General features: G+C 52.3%; 1 protein-coding gene and 1 long non-coding RNA gene across 2 annotated transcripts; one reads left to right on the forward strand and one right to left on the reverse strand.

Annotated features, from left to right (window-relative positions):
* The first annotated feature begins 866 nt into the window (after nt 1-866).
* LOC109754592 (putative multidrug resistance protein) lies at nt 867-10,420 on the forward strand. Its single transcript, XM_020313508.4, has 6 exons — nt 867-1,259; nt 1,369-1,423; nt 1,511-2,147; nt 2,247-2,787; nt 7,846-8,733; nt 8,819-10,420. The coding sequence occupies exons 1-6, from the start codon at nt 1,035-1,037 to the stop codon at nt 10,187-10,189; spliced, it is 3,717 nt and encodes a 1,238-aa protein (XP_020169097.1). The 5' UTR covers nt 867-1,034; the 3' UTR covers nt 10,190-10,420.
* Nucleotides 4,035-20,921, reverse strand: LOC109754594 (uncharacterized). The gene is made up of 4 exons (XR_002230741.4): nt 20,566-20,921; nt 6,619-6,730; nt 4,561-4,653; nt 4,035-4,414 (listed from the first exon to the last, which is right to left on the reverse strand). It is a non-coding gene; the product is annotated as an uncharacterized lncRNA (long non-coding RNA).
* Between the last annotated feature and the right edge of the window lie 1,415 nt (nt 20,922-22,336).

Consider the following 22,336-nt stretch of genomic DNA (forward strand, 5'->3'; position numbering starts at 1 on the left):
GAGCAGGAAGGCAAGGGTCTGACAGAAAAAAAAAGTAAGGGTGCGTCATGGTATGGGGTTTTTTTGTTGGATCTGCATGTTGGAGATAACGGGTGAATATCAGGTGCTCCGGTAGCACCTTATCTTAGGTGCTCCGGTAGCATCTCGGCCATTGGATCGTGATCCAACAGGCAATATTCACGGGATGTGGATTCAAGCGTCATTTCAAAAATGTTTTGGGGTTTTCTACAAAATTCACATTGACCAAATGTTGTCCATTCGATTGATGATCCAACGGCCGAGATGCACCGGGAGCACCTTATCATCAGGTGATCCGGGAGCACCTGATATTTTCCCTGGAGATAACATATAGGATAGTCCAGACAACCACGTATCTCCTCAACATATGGTCTGTATTTGGGGGGACCGAACGGTCCAGAAGGTTTAATTTTGTGGGACATACTTAACGCTTGTTTGATGTTAAAACATATCCGGGCGTATAAGGAAGAAATGAGCTTTTGAGATGACTTTAGTCATTTATTTAATTATTTATATACATTATAGCTAGTAGCAAACGCACGAATTTGATTAGCATTTGTTCTGCTAGTTTAAGAGTTAGGCGTGGCTGTTAATAACATCGCGAATTTAAGAGCGGTACGCTCAAACGCACGAAGTCTGTTGAGGCAAAGCCTCGTACTGGAGATTTTTTTCAGGGCCAGCCTTTTAGCGCCGCAGTTAGTTCTTTGCGTCGACGCAACAACAGAATTTCCCAGGACCGGGCGGGAATCATCAAGAGAAAAGTACTCCGGTCCAGGATAACTCCCTCGCGCATGCACCTGCTGCCCGGCGCCCTATATATAAGCCAGCCGGAGCCATCCCTCTCTCCTCCGGCGGACAAGCTTGGCTAGACAAGTCAGAGTCTACCACCTAATTAAACGACCTGAAAAGGAGGCCGCCGGATTATACTTCTATACTCCAACCTAGAGTCAGTCAACATATCGAGTAAAACTCCCCATCAGAAGCAACCAGCGAGCGAGCTCGCGGGTTCGCCGGGCATGGGTGGCGCGGCAGACGCCAAGAAGGCGCCCTTCGGCTCGTCGCTCGTGTCGGTGTTCATGCACGCGGACGCAGCGGACGTGGCGCTCATGGTGCTGGGCCTCGTGGGCGCCATCGGCGACGGCGTCTCCACGCCGGCGATGCTGCTCATCACCAGCCGCATCTTCAACGACCTCGGCAGCGGCCCCGACCTCCTCCAGGAGTTCAGCTCCAAGATCGACGAGGTACGACTTCGACATTTCTTTCCGCCCATTGTTCAGCCGGCCGTGGCAGCCATGACGAGAATATTAACATGCAATTCTCGTGTTGAAATGAATCCACTCGATGGGCCAGAACGCGAGGAACCTCGTCTTCTTGGCGCTGGGCTGCTGGGTCATGGCGTTCCTAGGTGAGTGACAACGACAATATGTTTGGATGCCGTGCCAATGGCGTACATGCAGTCATGCATTTCTCAATGCGATCCATGCGTGTGCAGAGGGGTATTGCTGGTCACGGACGGCGGAGCGGCAGGCGTCCCGGATGCGCGCGCGGTACCTGGCGGCGGTGCTCCGGCAGGACGTGGAGTACTTCGACCTCAAGGTGGGGTCGACGGCGGAGGTGATCGCCAGCGTCTCCAACGACAGCCTGGTGGTGCAGGACGTGCTGAGCGAGAAGGTGCCCAACTTCGTCATGAACGCCGCCATGTTCTTCGGCAGCTACGCCGTGGCCTTGGCGCTGCTGTGGCGGCTCACCCTGGTGGCGCTGCCGTCGGTCCTGCTCCTCATCATCCCCGGCTTCATGTACGGCCGCATCCTCATCGGCCTCGCGCGCCGGATCAGGGAGCAGTACACGCGCCCGGGCGCCGTCGCCGAGCAGGCCATCTCGTCGGTGCGCACCGTCTACTCCTTCGCGGCGGAGCGCGCCACCATGGCGCAGTTCTCGGCGGCGCTCGAGGAGTCGACGCGGCTCGGGATCAAGCAGGGGCTCGCCAAGGGCATCGCCGTCGGCAGCAACGGCATCACCTTCGCCATCTGGGCCTTCAACGTCTGGTATGGCAGCCGCCTCGTCATGTACCACGGCTACCAGGGCGGCACCGTCTTCGCCGCCTCCGCCTCCATCATCCTCGGCGGCCTGTACGTAGCAGTAATCTAGTTTCCGGTCCATGTCCATGCACGATACATAGCCGCGCGCGCGCCGCCATTAACGAGGAGCCATGAAACGCGTGCATGCAGGGCGCTGGGGTCGGGGCTGTCGAACGTCAAGTACTTCTCGGAGGCGAGCGCGGCGGGGGAGAGGGTGCTGGCGGTGATCCGGCGGGTGCCCAAGATCGACTCGGGCAGCGACACCGGGGAGGAGCTGGCGAACGTGGCCGGCGAGGTGGAGTTCAAGAACGTGGAGTTCTGCTACCCGTCGCGGCCGGAGAGCCCCATCTTCTCCAGCTTCTGCCTGCGCGTGCCGGCGGGTCGCACGGCGGCGCTGGTGGGCAGCAGCGGGTCCGGCAAGTCGACGGTGGTGGCGCTGCTGGAGCGGTTCTACGACCCGTTGGGCGGGGAGGTGGCGCTGGACGGCGTGGACATCCGGCGGCTTCGGCTCAAGTGGCTGCGCGCGCAGATGGGGCTGGTCAGCCAGGAGCCGGCGCTGTTCGCCACGTCCATCATGGAGAACATCCTGTTCGGCAAGGAGGACGCGACGCCGGATGAGGTCACCGCCGCCGCCAAGGCCGCCAATGCGCACAACTTCATCTCCCAGCTGCCGCAGGGCTACGACACACAGGTAATAATCAATTACTACAAACTTTTTTTTATTTTATTTTTTTGAATTACTACAAACTTTTTTCTTACTCTAGTACCGTGATTCGCAATCCATGGGAACTGTTTCCTCTTTGCAAGTCGCTGTCGATTTCCTTTTCGTCAACTTTTGTTCTCGTTGCGAAATGCCTATGCGATTCGTCGAGTTGTTTTCTCCGCGAACTTTCTTCTAACATGTTCGGTGGATTAGAGTACGGAGTCACACAAAATGCGGTAAAAAGGCGAGAATTTTCATGATGTTGTTTCCTTTTCCTTCTTTCTTTGCTCTCTCTATGTGTAGTTTCTCTCAAAAGTCAAGAGCGAATACCCAATCGATTACTATTAGTGAAAGGAATACGATTCAGATAGTTTTAAAACGTACTATTAAAGGCTAGATTCTAAAGAAAAATCAACAATATACAAATCATAGAGCACCATCCCAAAAAATGGAAGCTCTACTTTGCACTGACATGGACATGCCTAGTTATGGAGTATGTATATGTAAGAAAGATCTTACTGGAACTGGAAAAGATAAGAATAAGAAGGGATGTAAACCATAAAGGTGCTTCCGTTTCCATACCCCTGCAGTACCACAAACGGGGCGGGAATTTTTGGAGCATGGCTCCACATGCACCCATGAACAGTAATTAAAAAAGTAGTAGTACTGAATTTTGTTGTAACATAGATCGAAATGACATCCATGATAATCTAGAAAAAAGACATTGCTTGATGAATAGTAAGATCCCAATGGTGCGCGTGGAACCATATTCACCTTGATATTTTGCCACAAACTGGCCCAAACTAACCAACAGAATAACTGAACATGTCACAGCGAAATTCTCCTCGTAGTTTAATTGAACAGGAATACTACTGGTAGGCAGCCGCGGCGTGTGGCCCTGGAATCCCAACTCCTCCCGTTGTACGTTGCGAATTGTGCCTTCCTTTTATGGAATAAGGCATTTATTGATTGTTTTCTGAAAGTAGCAGCACCCTTTGTTTCTAGTGTGGTCACCCTTTTTTAAGTAAGCATTAGCACTGGAATAAAATCTTTTTTAGTTCAAAAAAAAGTAAGCATTAGCACTCTACTGGTCCGTGTAGCCCAGCCACGGGCAGAGAACATGGCCCTTGCCTCTGAAGAAAAGCCCTTACGCAATCCGGGATTCGGAAGGAGCTCATCATCCTGTCGAGTTCTCAGTCCCACCAAAATGCAACCCCTCAGTTTTGTTGACCCAGTTAAAAGGAAATACTCTCTCTTATGTCTCAAAATCAAAATAGTATCAGAAAACGTCTTACATTTTGAGACTGAGGGAGCACTAAAGTCGTCTAGAAAAGAAACCAGTTCAATCAAATTTCCCTCAACCGTCCGATCTACATCCCACAGCCAGAGTCATATTCTTCCTCCTCCCGTGTCTGCCCGTAGACTCACCCTTCGACGCCGGCTGAAGTGTCGGCTCCCGCATCCCCGTCTCACCTTCGGAGGCTCCGCAGATTCGACTGGCGCCTGAATGTTTTTCGGACGCCTAAAGAATAGCAAACGCGCAATAAGTATCATTATATGCCATCACATAGAAAGTGATCCGCTCAGTATCCAGTCTCCATGAATGTTGCCCTTCCTGCACCAAGTTCCAAATTGGGGACTCAGTTGAACGAAGTCAGCAGAATGGAAGCGATGCCCATGATTAAAGTAGCACACACAACACCATATTGGGTACACATGTAGTAGGTGTTTGGATGGAGACTTGCAGTGTGAGAAGTGTACCCTTGGAGCGACCTCAAGGATCCCAAGACTGGAGATGCGCATATGCACAAAATTTTAACACCAAGTCAGGCACTGGAAAGCTACCATATCATCCTGCAACAAAAGAGTTCATTACATACAAAAGTTATTTAAAATTAAAGCTGACAAACATATGAAAACCTGAGGACCCAGTCAGGCAGTGGAAGTCTGCAAGCTAATGAACAAGAAATCACGCAAACTAAGGTGCATCATCAGACAAAACAAAAACAAAAACATAAAGCTCTAAGCAACGATTTACTCCCTCCGTCCCAAAATCAGTGTCGTTGTTTTAGTTTAAATTGAACAGATTTGAAGTAAAACCACGACACTTGTTTTGGGATGGAGGGAGTACAAAACATTTCACTGCGGCACATTGCTCTGGGATGAAGGAGAGTGGCCGCCTTGTGGTGCGTGGGCATAAAGTGCATCATCCGTCACCAGTTCAGCTTCAGCATACAGTTCAGCCACCCTTGCCACCAGTTCAGCTTCAGCATACAGTTCCTCTCCACTTAGTTCTTCTCCAGAAGACCTGACCTGCCACACATCACCCATCCACTTCTGGGCAACAACAAATCAGTGCATTATGATCTCTCAATCGTTTTCAGTACCGAAAGAATATTGTACCAGATGTCTTCCAAATACTCGTACTGCATGGCAGCATGAGTTCTAAATGGCAGCATAAGCTTAATTATAAGCTAAGGTCAAATGTTAGAATCCAGCATAAATTGCCCAATAAATTTCATCTTTTTTTCCCTGTTAGCTCAAAGTCGGTACTATTACTTCTAAGGCTGCTATAACACCCCTTCACGGTGATTCGGTTCGAGTGGAGATGGCATGGAAATTCAAAGCACTCGCTTTGCAGTTTCAAATATGGCCGATGGCGAGGGCTAGGAATCATAGAGTGGTGAAACCCAAGTGGAAAAGGGAGGCTCGTCGGCCCACCACTCAGGGTGTGTGCCTCCATGTCCATGGTCGGTGGGCACTGCCGGCAAGCAACTAGGAGGCCTTTTTGCAAATCTAGTAACAAGAAAAGGCTTGCCAGCCAACAGTTATGGTGTTCCAACTTTCCCAGCAAACAGGATTTTCACCCAGGTCCTGTCATGCACTAAATATTTTTGGGGAGTGCCTAGAACTCATTTAGATAAGATATAATTTGGTCTCATTCACCTTGAAAACAAGAAAAGGTACAAACCACGTCAACACACACGCATCTTATAGCATCACATCCAATGGCTATAAAAGGTGAATGAGACCAAACTATATCTCATCTAGATGAGTTCTAGCAAAACTGATATTTTTGACAGCAATATGTTAGGCAGAGATCTGACAGAAGAAAGTGCCCGTGCGCCGTGCGTGTGTACGTGTCGTGCCATGGCTGGTTCTGAAAGGCAACTTTAATCGACCAAAAAATCAAAAACGATTCAGAAAAAGCATCACTGATCTGGTCCGCTGCCGCCGGTCACTGCAAACTCTCACTCAGCGTTAAAGGGAAAAGGGTGTGTCTTTTTCCAGCCACTGTGCTGTTCCAACATAGGTCTTCTTCAAGATGCAGCCCCCAGCTAATAATGAGAGATCCCCTGATGATTCGAACTCCAAGTGGCATGCATGTAAACCTCAAAAGTTCATTCATGGCCAGAAACCCCACCACTACCATTTCTACTGTGTGCAAACCTGCTGTGGGGCGCATAAAATTAGGACGCACTAGATTTTGATGTGGGCGAACCAGCTAACACAATGACCTGATAGGCACTAAAAACGCTGCCCTCCCTGTTGAGTATCTACCAGTTCATATCCATGTACTCAACTTCCATTTCCATTGTTCAAGAACTATGAAAAGATCACAGTAAAGTGTCCCATGAAAATGATAGGCACCTTAAATCTTTCCACTGTACCTACAAACCACACTAATAACACTGTACACTTATTAACTGAACAAGCTTGCCAATGTAACCAGTGCACAGTGCACATATCACATATGCAAATATTGTGTTGGAAAAAAAACATGGTTTGCCAGTGATTGTTTTCAGAAGTCAGATTTACCTTAATGTGGTTGCGGCGAGTAAGTGTATGGCTTGAGAATATATGATCAAGTCGTGACAATACGACGGATAAGTGCATTTTTGGAAGACAAAAGAAAAATAAGAATCCAAATCTGCAAAAGTAAAGGTATATGGTCAGTATGATGATGTTAAAGTAGATAGCCACATAACTAATGTCCATGTCAATTGTCAATATTATAGGATAAAGAAGAGTAATGGCCTTCAGGACGCTTACCACTTTGATTCTGAACCACTATTCCGGCCAGGATCAACTAACATGGAAGGATAGGATGACTTAGTTCTGAGAATGAAAAAATGAATCCAATATTGTATGAACACATACTTGGATCAACTTTCAGTGACTATCATTGTCCATGATCAATTGACGCCATAGGGGTAAATAATGAGCCGAAATATTGATGGAACAAACATGATTTCATACTTAAAGTGACGCTGTTATATTCCTCCGATGCTGATGTTTACGAGGTCTCTAGGTTTTCAGAACAAAGGCTTCCTGCCTATCATTTACTCCCTCCATCCCATAATGTAAGACGTTTTTTGACACTACACTAGAGCCAAAAAACGTCTTACATTATGGGACGGAGGGAGTATTTATCAACTAAAGTTGCTGTTTATTCCCTGCAACGCTTTTGACTACCACTGACAGCTTATGTGCTCAATTTTCTGGGCACAGTATGTAGGGAGGGTAAATTTACATATATGGATGAATATGATAACCCATTTTACAAATGCTGAGCTAGATGTCTAAGATAAGCTAGGTTCAACTTTGAGGTGGCAACATTAGATGTTTATAATCAATGGAGGAACGGCCGAGCAGTATGTAAACAAACAGACTGGAGTATACATACCAGTGCTGCATTAGTATATTTTTTACTGTACTTGTGCATAGGATCATAGGCATTTCTTCCAAAAAGGGAGTATCACACAGGCATTTCTGAATATTCTTCTAGTGAGAATGCAGTTTTGAAATGAAAAGGAGAGTTGTACATACAGAAGTTTGAAACCAAAATAAAACTCACTTATGTGTCTTCGAATTTGATGTACTTGTCACAAGAAATTAAGGATTAGAATTGTTAGCTCATCAAGAAACTAGGTCATCTTAAGCTATTGATACTTTCCTATTTTTCCTTCTTATGTGAAGTTGTGAACTAAATTTGTGGTTCACACTCCAATAGTCTGGTATTAACCGTGCTTGAAACAAAAACAGGTGGGTGAGCGTGGTGTCCAAATGTCCGGAGGGCAGAAGCAGAGGATTGCTATTGCCAGAGCAATCCTGAAGTCACCCAAGATCCTCCTCCTTGATGAAGCCACCAGTGCATTGGATACTGAGTCAGAGCGTGTCGTACAGGAGGCACTCGACCTGGCCTCTGTAGGCCGGACGACTATCGTCGTTGCACATCGCCTCTCCACTATCCGCAATGCTGACATGATTGCTGTCATGCAGTACGGCGAGGTCAAGGAGCTGGGCTCCCATGAAGAGCTCATCGCCAATGAGAATGGCCTCTACTCATCTCTAGTTCGCCTTCAGCAGACTAGAGAATCGAATGAGGTTGATGAGGTCAGTGGAGCCGGCAGTACTTCTGCCGTGGGGCAGTCCAGTAGCCACAGCATGAGCAGGAGATTCTCCGCGGCTAGCAGGTCAAGCTCAGCCCGTTCATTGGGTGATGCAGGCGATGCTGACCACACTGAGGAGGCAAAGCTTCCACTGCCGTCCTTCAGAAGGCTGCTTATGCTTAATTCACCAGAGTGGAGGCAGGCGCTTATGGGAGGCTTCAGTGCAATTGTGTTCGGAGGCATCCAGCCTGCTTATGCATACGCCATGGGAAGCATGATCTCAGTCTACTTCTTGACCGATCACGACGAGATCAGGGACAAAACAAGGGCCTACGCTCTCATCTTTGTCGCCCTTGCAGTGCTCTCGTTCTTGATCAATATTGGACAGCATTACAACTTTGGTGCTATGGGAGAATACCTCACCAAGAGGATCAGGGAACAGATGCTAACAAAAATCCTCACTTTCGAGATCGGATGGTTTGACCGTGATGAAAACTCCAGCGGTGCCATATGCTCACAGCTTGCCAAGGACGCCAACGTGGTAAGTACTAGACAGAAATTAAGCATGTTGATACTTCAATGGAAATTCATCTAACCTTGCATAATGATTTTGTGTTTTGTTACAGGTGAGGTCTCTAGTGGGTGACCGTATGGCGCTGGTGATCCAAACAGTTTCTGCGGTGCTTATTGCTTGCACCATGGGTCTGGTCATTGCCTGGCGCCTGGCCCTTGTCATGATAGCAGTGCAGCCTCTCATCATCGTCTGCTTCTATGCTCGTCGTGTCTTACTCAAGAGCATGTCCAAGAAATCAATACAGGCACAATCCGAAAGTAGCAAGCTAGCTGCTGAGGCTGTCTCCAATCTACGCACAATCACGGCCTTCTCATCCCAGGACCGCATCTTAGGCCTCTTCAACCAAGCACAGAACGGCCCACGGAAGGAAAGCATCCGGCAGTCGTGGATTGCAGGCCTTGGCCTTGGCACTTCCATGAGCCTGATGACATGCACATGGGCCCTGGATTTCTGGTTTGGTGGCCGGCTCATAGCTCAGCACCACATTACTGCCAAGGCACTCTTCCAGACCTTCATGATTCTAGTAAGCACAGGGCGTGTGATTGCTGATGCAGGTAGCATGACAACAGACCTAGCTAAGGGTTCTGATGCAATCGCCTCGGTGTTTGCTGTTCTCGACCGGGTAACAGAAATCGACCCTGACAACCCTGAAGGATACAAGCCAGAGAAGCTTAAAGGTGAAGTGGACATCAGAGGAGTCGACTTTGCATACCCGTCGAGGCCAGATGTGATCATCTTCAAAGGATTCTCTTTAAGCATCCAATCAGGCAAGTCAACAGCCCTGGTTGGGCAAAGTGGCTCTGGCAAGTCGACCATCATTGGGCTTATAGAGCGATTCTATGACCCGGTGAGGGGAATGGTAAAAATTGATGGCAGAGACATCAAAACATATAATCTTCGAGCCCTGCGGCGGCACATTGGACTGGTCAGCCAGGAGCCAACGCTATTTGCTGGCACAATCAGAGAGAACATTGTGTATGGCACAGAAACAGCAAGTGAGGCAGAAATTGAGAATGCAGCAAGGTCCGCCAATGCACATGACTTCATCAGCAACCTCAAGGATGGATATGACACATGGTGTGGCGAGAGAGGTGTTCAGCTGTCAGGAGGGCAGAAGCAGCGCATTGCTATTGCCCGTGCCATCCTGAAGAACCCGGCCATCTTGCTACTAGATGAGGCTACCAGTGCACTGGACAGCCAGTCCGAAAAGGTGGTACAGGAGGCACTGGACAGAGTGATGGTTGGCAGGACAAGTGTGGTGGTGGCACACAGGCTCAGCACAATCCAAAACTGTGACCTCATCACTGTGCTCGACAAAGGAATTGTTGTGGAGAAGGGCACACACTCATCCCTCATGTCAAAGGGTCCCTCTGGAACATATTATAGCTTGGTTAGTTTGCAACAAGGAGGCAACCAGAACTAAGTATTTCCATGAGAATAGAGCACTCGTATTTGAATTAGAACTGTAAGCAAGGATGGCAATCAGATCATCTAAACTTACGGCGACAATGGGCTATTTTTCCTCCTGTTGCACTATCGGTATATAGAAGTGTACCAAGCTTGTAGTTTATTCATATAACTGCTGGATATGTATTGCAGTGATGCAAAGGTCAAGAAATCTAAGATAAGCAGTATAGTAGGTTTCTAGGTTGTATCTGTATTTATTTTTCTGTCTCCTAATTATTCAAAACCACTATACTTATTCACAACACGGATTTGTACCGGCACGAGCTAAGTTTCACAATTCAAAAGTAGGAACAAACATTAATTAAAGTTTTATATCTTTGACCCAGATGTGGATTGACAAGGAACGCAAGGAAACAAATAAATGAGGTCTACAATCCATAGAGCGGTAATAATACGACAAAGTCATAAGAACAGAGAAGAGACAAGTATGTGGTTGCAATTTTTCTATGTTAGTATCAAAATGTTAAAAGACCAGCAATTTTTATGAGATGTGAGCATGAGTAGATCCAGTGCGTAGTCTATGGGAGGTATCCCCACTCCCTCCCCCAAATAATTTGCAAAACTCACTAGTTCATATACATGTATGTCAAATTTAGTCTAGCGCAACACCTCAAACAAACCACTAATGTCATTGAGGATTTCAGCACACAAATACCAGCTTTATTTGGACAATTGACTTGATGAAATACAACACTATTGCTAATTCTAAATAGATTATTAGTGTCACTTTTACTAACATAACCCTGCAACTTCTTGTATCAACACTTGTTTATCTGCTACTCTGTTGTACCTAGCTAGTTGGGGTTATATCAGATACAATAGAGCCAGTTACTTCTCTTGGATCTTGCTTTAAGTATTGCAATCATCCAATTCTAAGACCATTGTTGGACAGGTGGGCAGAATAGAGCAAGAACTTTGAGGAGTACTTTGAAGGGCTGGAATATTAATTATAAGTGTTTCTTAAAAAAACAGTATCCATAGATACAGTGAGGTAAATGGTCTAGATTTGACTAATTTTAATCTGAGAAAGCAGTTGAGTGAACAGTGCATTATGAAAGAGGAGCAGGTCAAGTGGTTTCAGAGTGCTAAGATGACTGAGTTTCTTAAAGGAGATTCTCTCACTTCCTATTTTATTTCTAAAGCTAGTGGTAAGAATAGGAAAAACAAGATTTACTACAAACCTCTAAAACTTATATAATCACTGAATATCAGATTGCATATATAATTGAGCATCACATTGCATTATATAATTGAGCATCACATGTGTATTTCTTTGCATCAGGAAGAGGTGATTGTACAGGGCGGTGAGGAGATTTTGATATGCTACTAATTTTCTTAAAAATAGTTTGGCCTTGTAGAAGATAGTGTGCATATTTCTATAGAGGTTCCTTTGGAAAATGTTCTAGAGGATTGTGATAGAGCCAAATTACATGCACCTTTTACTGTAGAGGAAGTTAAAAACGCTACTTTTCAAATGAAATGTAATAAGGCTCCTGGCCTAGATAGTTTCCCTATAGAGTTTTATCAGCACTATTGGCCTTTGATTAGTACAGATATTATGAGTTTGTTTGACGGTTTTTATCTAGGTAAATTAGGTCTTGCTTGTCTTAATTAGAAGATGCTCTAAGACCATTTAGCAGAAATATCGAAATAGAAGTAAAGATTACTAATTTGGTCTTGTGAGCAACCATGTTATTTTGGTTAAAAGCTATTTAGTATCCCCAGTTCCCATCTTGTAATGGCTAACTTTGGATCTTGGCTTTTTTTATGGAGGGCCTAGATCACCAAGATAGTAGTAGCTTTCTGTATTTATATTCTGTCTGCTCTAGGATAGTAGTTATGGGTGGGCACAACATTTGCAGTTTCGTCTAGAAAATCTAACTCGTGGAAAGCTTGCAAATTCCCTAAAGTTAGGCAGGCCCAAAGTTTCACGAACAAGTGAGCTACTAGCAGCTAAGCTAAGGTTCAGTCAAACTGCGGTCACTACTATCTTTCACCACTGCTTAGGTTTTGCTGATGGAATCAATAATAAACTAGAGCAGACATGCTTGCTTTCTCTCTATTTTGGGATACATTTACCAAAAAGGCTTTCGCCCCGCTTTATATTATAAAGCCAACCGCACCACAAGCATCCAATAAGGTCCAACACAAAACCACGCACACACACACGAAAGCCCACAGGAACAAAAGGTACAAGAAAGGGTCAATGCTGAGGGCACAGCACAACAAGCCCTAAACCCAAAACACACACGCCATACAGCCGCCAGGCGGTCTAGTCAGGCTCAGGAGGAGGAGGTGGCAGCGGGGGAGCCACGCGGAGCGCCATCGAGCGGAGATCGGAGAGGAGGGTGGTGATGACGTCCCGGTCCTGGGGGCGGCTAAGCGGCCGCCAAAGCTGCAGGTAGCCACACAATTTGAAGATTGCGTCATTCGCACGTCGGAGAGGCACCTTCTGAATAACAAGCTTATTGCGAATGTTCCAAAGCGTCCAGGCGAGAACCCCAACGCACAACCATCTAATATGGCGGTAGCGAGTAGGGGAAGCGTTGAGCTCGGCAAGCAGGTCGGGGAAGTTGGTATTACACCACTGTCCGCCAACCGTTTCGCGGAAGCAGACCCAAAGGAACTGGGCCGAGTGGCACGAGCAAAAGATGTGGTTAGCATCCTCAATCGTGCCACAGATGGGGCACATCCCATCACCCAGGCCATTACGCTTGAGGACTTCAAGCCCAGAGGGGAGGCGTCCACGGATCCATTGCCACAGGAAGACCCTGATTTTCAGCGGAAGTCGGATGTCCCAGATCAGGCTAAATGGTTCCGGGGCCATCGAGGGAGCAATGGCGCCGTACAGGGACTTCGTGGAGAAGCGGCCAGAGGGCTCGAGGCGCCAGGAAAGAACATCCCGGTCCTCCTCGATGTTAATCGGCATAAGTGCGATGTCTTGGAGGAGGGAGTCCCAGGCGGCCACCTCGAGGGGGCCAAAGGGGCGCCGGAAGGCGAGACGCCCTAAGTCAATAAGGGCCGTCTCGACAGAGACCCGAGGGCCAGCCGCAATGGCAAATAGTTCTAGGAATCGCGCAGCCAGGGGGGAGTCCCCAAGCCAGCGGTCGAACCAGAACAAGGTCGAGGCCCCGGAGCCAACCGAGATGGATGTGCCGATGCGTAGTACGGGCAGAAGCTGGATCACGGACTGCCAGAACTGGGATCCACCCGTACGTTGGCAAAAGGCATGAGGTTGGCCACGGAGGTACTGATTACGGATGATGGTGAGCATGAGGCCTCCCTCCCCATTGGCAATACGCCACAGCCATCGGGTCAGGAGGGCAATGTTCATGCGTCGGGATGACAGGATCCCAAGGCCACCCTGGTCTTTGGGTTTGCAGATGTCGGGCCAGCTCACCATATGGTACTTCTGCTTGTCGCCCTCACCAGCCCAGAAGAACCTCGACTGGTATTTGGCCATCTCCTGATGGAGGGTCTCATGAAGGCTGTAGAAGCTCATGAGAAACCAGAGAAGGCTGGCAAGCGAGGAGTTGATTAGAATCACCCTGGCAGCTTTCGACAGCCAGCGTCCCCTCCAGGGTTCAACCCTGTGCTGCATCCTAGTCACCGTCGGGCGGAGATCCGCGACGGTGAGTCTGGAGTCACTAATGGGCACCCCCAAGTAAGTCGTGGGGAAGGAGCCCAGGCGGCAGTTCAACCGGTCCGCAATGGACAAAGCATCGTCCGGGGGGTAGCCGAGGACCATCACTTCGCTCTTGTCGAAGTTGATGGTGAGGCCGGACATCTGTTGGAAGCACAGGAGGAGGAACTTCAGGTTGGCGATGTCGGACACGGAGCCCTCCACCATGAGTATGGTGTCGTCCGCGTATTGGAGGAGGGAAACCCCTCCTCCGTCCACTAGGTGGGGGACAACGCCCCGGATATGGCCGCAGGCTTTGGCCTTATCAAGGATGACCGTAAGGGCATCGACAACCATGTTAAAAAGGAATGGGGAGAACGGGTCACCCTGGCGCACCCCACATAGGGTGGGGAAGTAGGGACCGATCTCGCCGTTAATGTTGATCGCCGTCCGACCGCAGGTGACGAGTTGCATAACGCGGGTCACCCAGCGGTCGTCGAAGCCCTTCCGAAGCAATACTTCCCGAAGGAAGGGCCAGTGGACCGTGTCGTAGGCCTTATGGAAGTCGAGCTTAAGGAACACCGCGCGGTGGTGCTTGGATCGGACTTCGTGGAGGACTTCGTGAAAGACCAACACCCCATCCAAAATAAATCGGCCTTGAATGAAGGCGGATTGGTTGGGGTGGGTGAAAGAGTCCGCAAGAAGGGTCACCCTATTGACGTATCCTTTGGCCAGGATCCTGAAGATCACGTTAATCACGGTGATCGGGCGGAACTGGCGGATGTCCGAGGCCCCCGGAACCTTTGGGGATGAGGGTAATGATCCCATAGTTCAGGCGCCCCAGGTCCATGGTCCCAGAGAAGAACTCGTCGAAGAGGTCCATGACCTCCGGTTTAATGGATTGCCAGAATGTTTTAAAAAACAGGACTGGCAATCCATCCGGGCCCGGAGCCGAGGAGGGGTTCATTCCATTGATCGCCGCAAGGACCTCCTCCTGCGAGAAAGGCGCCACCAAAGCGGCATTTGCCTCAGCGGAGACAAGCTGGGCACCCGACCAGATATCGGGGGCCAGCACAGCCCCACCCCGAGGGGTGGGGGTGAAAAGGGCTTTATAGAAGCCGTCTACATGGGCACGAATGTCCGAGGGTCGAACAAGCTGAGTATCACCTTCCCACAGGGAGTGAATGGAGTTGCGACGACGCCGGCCGTTGGCAATCGCCTGGAAGTAGGCCGTGTTGGCGTCGCCCTGAAGCACCCACCGTTGGGTGCCGCGCAACCGCCAGTAGGCCTCCTCGTCAGCATAGATGACCGAGAGCTGGTCCTCGAGATCATATCTCAACATCCACTCATCCGGGGAGATCCCGGACGAGTCAGCACGGGCATCCAGGGCCTGGATGGCGCTCAGGAGGGCCTTCTTGCGGTCACGGATATCACGACCGAGGTTCGCGCCCCATCCCTTCATAAATTGGCGGGCTAGCTTGGCGCAGAACTGCCAGGAGTCCACCGCGGACATGGCGCGGTGAGGGGAATTGCGCACGGCGGTCCACTTAGCCGCAACAGCCTCGCGGAACCCGGCCTGGTTGAGCCAGAAGAGCTCAAACCGGAACCGAGGGGGGATGGGGGCGTTCATCAGCAGAGGAGAGGAGAAGAGGAACATGATCAGAGCCGATCCTGGTAATAGCCTGAACCGAGGCCAGGGGCATCTGAGCTCCCATTCCGGGGAAACTAAGACGCGGTCAAGGACAGACTACGTCGGGTTCGCCTGGCGGTTAGTCCAGGTGAACCGGGCCCCCGTGCGCTCGAGCTCATGGAGGCCCAGCTCCGCGATGCAGTCGTTAAACATCTGCATCCGGGGGCGATTAACCCGGTCATTGTTCTTCTCATCCGGGGAGCGGATGAGGTTAAAGTCACCTCCCACCACAACAGGGAGGGGGGAAGCAGAGATCTTCTGCTGCAGCTCGGCGAGGAAGGTCGGGGAGCGGCTGTGGTCTGCCGGTCCGTAGACGATGATGACCTCCCATTTAAAGTTGAGCGCACGCTCGAAGATCTCCATACTAACGAAGAACTCGCCCCGATCCATACCTCCCACCTCAAAGGTGGCATCCTTAACACCTAAGAGGATGCCACCCGAGTGGCCATTGTTCCCACTAGAAGGGAGCCAATGCCAGGCGAACAGGTGGGAGCTAAGGTTGTCAAGCTCGGAAAGACAGAAATCCATGCGCATGGTTTCTTGGATGGCAATGATGTCGATGTGCTCGTCACGGATGTACTCAACTAGCTGGCGGCGGCGGCCGTCATGGCCGAAGCCGCGGATGTTCTAGAAGAGGGCACGCATCTAAACCGCCATTGAGGGGCTGCTTGACCCCAAGAAGGTGGAAGCACTGTGGGCTCTAAGAGCGGCAGTGCGAGATCGAGTGCGACCACGGATTTCCTCGACCGGCAGCCCAGAAGGGGTCTGGGGTGCCGGGGTGCGGAGGAGGCGGGCCCGGGTTTCGGCGAGTTTCCCGTCAAGGATCTCGCGAGCCTGGATAGCCGCAATCTGCTCTAAGGGGGGACCCACTTCCCCCCTGAAAACTATAGCCGAGTCTAGGGCCACCTTGGCGAGGCGGCCCAGCGGGATCGCTTCGAGCGCAGAAAATGAGCAGACGGAAGAACTGGAGGGGGTGTCGGACGCACCTGTCTCGAGGTTCCGGGCCGCAGCCCGGATCTCCGCCCGCTCTGAGATGGACGGAACCGGGAGGCCGGCCGGGCGGTCCGCGTCGAGTCGGGCACTGCGGCAAGAGGCAGTCACCGGAGTCGACGAGGCCCGAGCCCGGCGGACGTACGGAACCGACCGAGGCGGGTGGGAGGCAATAGGGGTGGCCACATCAGCGGAGGCCACCAGGAGCAGGCGCGGCGGGGACGCTGGAGCCGGTGGCGCCAGCAGGGCACCGGACCCCGCCAAGTCGGGGGAGGGCGGGTCCGGGGTAGGCAGGTCGGCCACCGGGGCGGGAGCGAAAGCCGATGGAGAGGCGGGAGGTGACGGAGGATCCTCCCCAGGAGGGTCAGCCGGGGCAGACCCAAGGGGGGCGGGATCCAACGCCGGCGAGCCCAACAGCAGCGGAGAGGCCACCGTCGGGGGCGGAGGTGGCGGGGTGGCCTCGGTGGAGAGGCACGGCGAGCGCGGCGAAGATGCCGGGAGGACGAGGAGACTGGCGCTGGAGAAGTCGCTGAGCTCGGCCGAAGAGGAGGGGAGGAGTCGGGCAGCGCGGCGGGGGCCGCCTCGACGGAGGCCAACCCCCGCGACCGGCCCGCTCCCGAATGCCCGCGCCCCGGAGGGGGGTCCGAAGGGACGGGCGAGGGGGAGCGGGAGCGGCTGCGGCCTGAGCGCTCATCGTCGTCCTCTGGGTCCTCGTGGCGGGAGGGGCGCGGACGGCGGTAGTGGGAGTCGTCACGGTGGTCCGCGCTTCCCCCGGCAAAGTGGTCCTCAGTGAAGCGCCGGGGGCGGCCGATGTGGTTGGGAGGCTCGGGGTAGATCTTGAGGTCGAAACCCTGGTCGTTGAAGAAGACTCGGACGGTTGCACGGAGGGTGGAGGAGTCCAGGCACTTGACCTTGACACGGGCCTCCTCCTCCTTGCGGAGAGAGAGCTCGTCCACCACCACCACCTTGCCCAGGAGCTTGGACATACTGCGGATCACCTTCTCAGAGCGAGCAATGTCGGGGAGGCCAGCGATGAGGATCCAAGCAGTATCCAGCACGGCCACAGCCTTGGGGTCCATCAGGGGCTCAGAGATGTTGACGACGAGCTTGTTGAGGGCGAGGGTGATGTCGTCGCTACGGGTGCAGAGGCCTAGGCTAAGGGCGTCGGGGAAGACCACGGTGAAGGAGCTGTCCGAGGTCGGAGTCACTTGCCAGTCCCAGACACGGCGGCAGAGGTGGTTAAGCTCGGCCTCGATCATCTCCGGTGAGGCGACCCCCGCCCCCACAATGGTCATGACCGCAAGGAGTGACGGGGATGGGGGAGGGACGTCCTCGACCTCGATGTGGAAGAAGCCGAGACCCTCAATGCCGTGGCCATACATCATGAGCTCCTCCGACACCGGGCGGTCCGGGCAGAGGGCCGCGGGGTGGCCCGAGCCCTTGCAGAGGTAGCACATCGGCGGGTTGGGGCACTCGATCTGGTAGTGGCCGGCAATACCACAGTTGAAGCACGGCGGGGGATCGCGGGGGGGGGGGGGGGCGGAAACGGCCGCGGCCGAGGATGCAGGAGTCGGGGCCGTGGGGTTGGGCGGGCGACCGGGGCCCTTCCGCTTCTTCTTCTTGGCACCTTGGCGACCCCGAGCCCCGGCGCCCCCCTGGCCGGGAGGCAAGCTTGGTTGGTTGGGGGGGGGGGGGGGCTGGTAGGGGCGCGGAGGGGCCGCCTCGGCGCTAACGGGGAGCGGCCGGGAGGGCGACGGCGAGCGGCCACAGCGACGCACGGGCGAAGGGGAGCGGGGGCGGTCGCGGCGGCTCTCCCGCGCGGGAGAGCGCCGGTCCACATCCTGCTGCGGGGAGCGCCGGCCATCTCCGCGCGCCGAGGAGCGCCGGTCAGAACGGGGCGGGGAACGACGCGAATCGCGCGGAGGGGAGCGCCGGGAATCGCGGGCGGGGGAGCGGGAGCGCCGGGCGTCGCGCGTCGGGGAACGCCGGGGCTCCTGGGAGGTCAGCTGGCGACGGAGGTCAGCCTCCCGGTGGTGGCCGTCCGGCGAGGCGCGGGAGGTCGCACGGGACTCCTCGAGGGGGCGCTTGGGGCGCCCAGAGCCATCTCCCCATTCCCGCGTCATGGGGATGGGCGGAGGGCCCGCGGCAGGAGGTGGGGACGGAGGGGGCGACGGGGGCGGGAGGAGGGAGCAGGAGGATGCAGATGAGGAGCGGGCGCGGGGGGAGGAGGCGGCTGGAGGGGAAACCCTCGCGGGAGCCAAATCCTCCCCCAGTCGGGGCTGGGGTGGGCCGAGGCCAGCGCTGGGTCCCTAGTGGGCTGGGGCGGTCCAGCCAGCCCAGACAGGTCAGGCGGGCCAGACAGCCGGTGCGGGAAGGGGAGCAGGCCCACTCCAGGCCGCAGGCCCAGAATCGGGCGGCCCAGCCCAGGGACGGGAACCACGCACCCGGCTTGGGCATCCCCAGCCGCCGCCGCCGCGGGTAAGGCGGCCGCCGGCCGACAAGGGGGGGCGAGGCGAGGCAGGGCGACGGGGGGACGTCGAGCAGCACAGTCTTGAGGAGCCGAAGAAAGCAATGAAGGGGCGAAAGGGGAAGCGCCGGGAGAGCGCGGGGGAGCCGACAACCTGCGGCGCGGCCGGCCGGGCCAGGGCGAGCCGGCCAGAGGAGCACCACGACGAGCGAGCGGGGCCAAAGTCGGCTCGGCCGGCGACACCCCAGCCAGCGTTCCGGGGGCGACGGCGGCCAATCCCGGGGCCCAAGTCCTTGCCTTTCTCCCCAACGCCCGGCGGAGCACGCGGCAGCCGGCGGGGAGGCCTCGTCCGCGTCCGGGCGGCCGAACTCCCACCCCCGGGAGTAAGGCCGCCGGCAGAGCGGGACGGCGGCGGGCGCGCCGGGGCGGGCGGGGGACCCGGTCGCGGCACTCCACCGGCCGGCTGGCGGCGCGGTCGGCGTCCTCAGCCAGATCCGCCCAGACCACCCTACCCGGGGGTCCAGGGGACGGCGAGGAGGGGGGAGGCGGGGAGAGGGGGGCGGCGGGGTCACCAGCGGACGGGGCCGGGAAGGCGGGCGGCGCCGGCGGGAGCAGGGCGGGCGCGTCGCCCCGCGGGGAGCCGGAGTCGCCAGAGCCCGGGCCTTCCATCTTCAATTTTGCAGAGCTGTATGGATATATATTACAATGTCCTTGTCCCGATCAATGTTTCATTGATCGCCGTACGGTGTAGAATCGACCAGCCATCCACCTTGGATACATTTGGCATTTTATTTTCAAAACGCTATTTTGAATATAGCACGCTATAACTTGTATAACATTTGGAGAAGGGCCATGCTATTTTTGGTAGCACTCTATTTTTTATATTGGTTCATATGCTGCATATTGTACGTCAAATTTATTCTAGCCCACCAACACCTCAACAAACAACACACCAGTAATGTCATTGCAGATTCAACAAGATTAGTTTCCGACCAGGTAACAATATTAATGACATAAAAGAGATGATAGGCTCAAAATTTTAAGAAAAAAATCTTGTGATCTTTCTATTAAACTTATGGAGATTATAGAGTTAACTTCCAAAATGTTAATTGTCAAGCCATATAGTACAATTTAGCTTCGATATTACTTCAGCGCTGGTATTCAGTGTAGGCTGCAACAGGGTACCGATGACCATTCCTGGGTTTAATGTAAATATTTTAAGCCATTATCATTTAAGACACATCTGAACTATTCGGAGTGTTGGTGCTTCGGCTCAGAATGTACCTTTGACTTTACAGACTCCGTGAACCCACTGAATTGTGCTAGGCTGCTAGCTAACGCTTTCCAAAAAAAAAAAAAAAAACATGTGCGTGTGAAAAATGGCCCCCGTGTAAGTAAGATCCTAAATCCACCATTCAAACCAAGGAGTGAAACCCTCTTGAGCCATGACTAATCAAGGCAGTTTTAACCCGCACTCCAAACCCTACGACGAGCATTTGATAACTCTACCAAGCAGCGTCAGCAAATGCGTGTAGACTTGGTGGTGGTATCGGTTTGATTCACCTTGCGGCAGAGGGGGCGAGGTGGATAGGTCTCTCGAGGTGGCGCTGGAGAGGCCTTCGGGCGAAATCCCGTCTGAAGGAGCGGAGCGCGGGCGATGCGCTGCGGCGGCGGGGCCGGGCAAGCGGGGTCGGGATTGGCGCGCGGCACACAGTTTTGGGGTTGCAATGCCGTGTCGCTCGGGGTGATAGGTGGGCGGTGCCGGCGGGGAGCTCCTTTTTTTAGGATCTGCCGGCGGGGAGCTCCTAGTCGGTGCCTTATGCGCCGGCTAAGAGTTCTGGCCCTCGCTAAGCTACAGAAACGGGCCGGCCCATTAAACCACTAGCGAAGCACTCCCTCGCCAGAAAAAAAAATTAGTTGGTCAACAGTTGATTTTTGAAAAAAATAAAAAACAAACAACAGAAGAAAAAAAGGGAAACTCTATAGATCATCCGACAGATCACAGCCCCGCAACCGTCACCTTGTCTGCACGCCACGTGCCCCATGGCCATCACCACTAGTTTTTGTAACTGGCCCGTTGTTGCAATATCTCTCATCGCAACAACGGCTCTGTTGTAGGATTTGGATCTTGAGAGAAGTCGCCGCTCGTGCTCCTCCCGAGCTCCCGTCGAGTCGCCGCCTCCTCGCGCTGCTCCTACTGCCCCGAGCTCCCGTCGAGTCGCCGCCTCCCCACGCTGCTTCGACTACCCCGAGCTCCCTTCGAGTTGCCGCCTCCCCGCGCTGCTTCGACCGCATCGAGCTCCCGTCGAGTCACCACCTCCCTGCGCTGCTCCGACTGCCCCAAGCTCCCGTTGAGTCGCGTGCCTCCCCGTGACGCGACTTGGTCGGAGGTTCGATGCTCGCCGGCGGCAGTACCATGGCGGGGATGGGCGGCGCCGCTCCTTCGTAACCACCGTCCAACGGGCTCACGGTGAACGATGACGGTGTTTTGTTTTGCAACATCCAATCTATTGCAAGAATTATTTCTACAACATCAGTCATGTTGCAAAACGTTCTTCCGTAACACCATATAGAGGTGAAGACAAAGAGAGAAAATTCTACAACATCACCTCAATTGCAAAAAAATCTACAACAATACCTTTGTTGCAAAAAAATGAAGAAAAAAATCTGCAACAACCTATGTTGCAAAAAAAATCCTGCAACACAACCTATGCTGCAAAAAAATCCACAATAGAATCTCTGTTACAAATGTTTTCGCAACAAGAGCTTTGTTGCAAAGCAGAGGAATTAGTTTAGCCGCTTGATTTTGCCACATCCGACCGCTCGCGAGGCGGCGGATCTTTTAAAGATCCACCGGCCGACGCGTAGCAGCCCCCGAAAGAAAACAGTGAATCCAAAAATGTTAACATATTTTTAAAAAACTTCACAACCTTCGAAAAAATTCATAAATTTTCAAAAAAGTACGTCGATTTTGAAAAAAGTTCATCGAATTCGAAAAAAAACACAAAATTTTGAAAAAAAAAGGTCATCAATTTTCAAAAATGGTTCACAATTTTTTTTTAAATCATCATTTTTTAAAAATAGTTCATCCATTTAGAAAATGTTCAAAATATTGAAATAAAGTTCACGAATTTGGAAAAAGTTCATTGATTTTGATAAAAACAATCACAAAATTGGGAAAAAGTTCATGGAATTTGGAAAAAAAATCATGAATTTGAAAAAAGTTCAGAGATTATAAAAAGGTTCACAAATTTGGGAAAAAAGTTAAAGGATTTTGCAAAAAAAATCATAAATTTTGAAGAAAAAGTTAATGAATTCAAAAAAAATGTTCACC

The sequence above is a fragment of the Aegilops tauschii genome, chromosome 6 (assembly GCF_002575655.3).
Source record: "Aegilops tauschii subsp. strangulata cultivar AL8/78 chromosome 6, Aet v6.0, whole genome shotgun sequence".
Classification (NCBI taxonomy): domain Eukaryota; kingdom Viridiplantae; phylum Streptophyta; class Magnoliopsida; order Poales; family Poaceae; genus Aegilops; species Aegilops tauschii.

Excerpts from the sequence above, each read along its gene's own strand:
- LOC109754592 (XM_020313508.4), top strand. The coding sequence starts at position 1,035 with ATGGGTGGCGCGGCAGACGCCAAGAAGGCGCCCTTCGGCTCGTCGCTC. Across the intron at positions 1,260-1,368 it reads TCAGCTCCAAGATCGACGAG|AACGCGAGGAACCTCGTCTT; the intron begins GTACGACTTCGA and ends TCGATGGGCCAG. Across the intron at positions 1,424-1,510 it reads CTGGGTCATGGCGTTCCTAG|AGGGGTATTGCTGGTCACGG; the intron begins GTGAGTGACAAC and ends ATGCGTGTGCAG.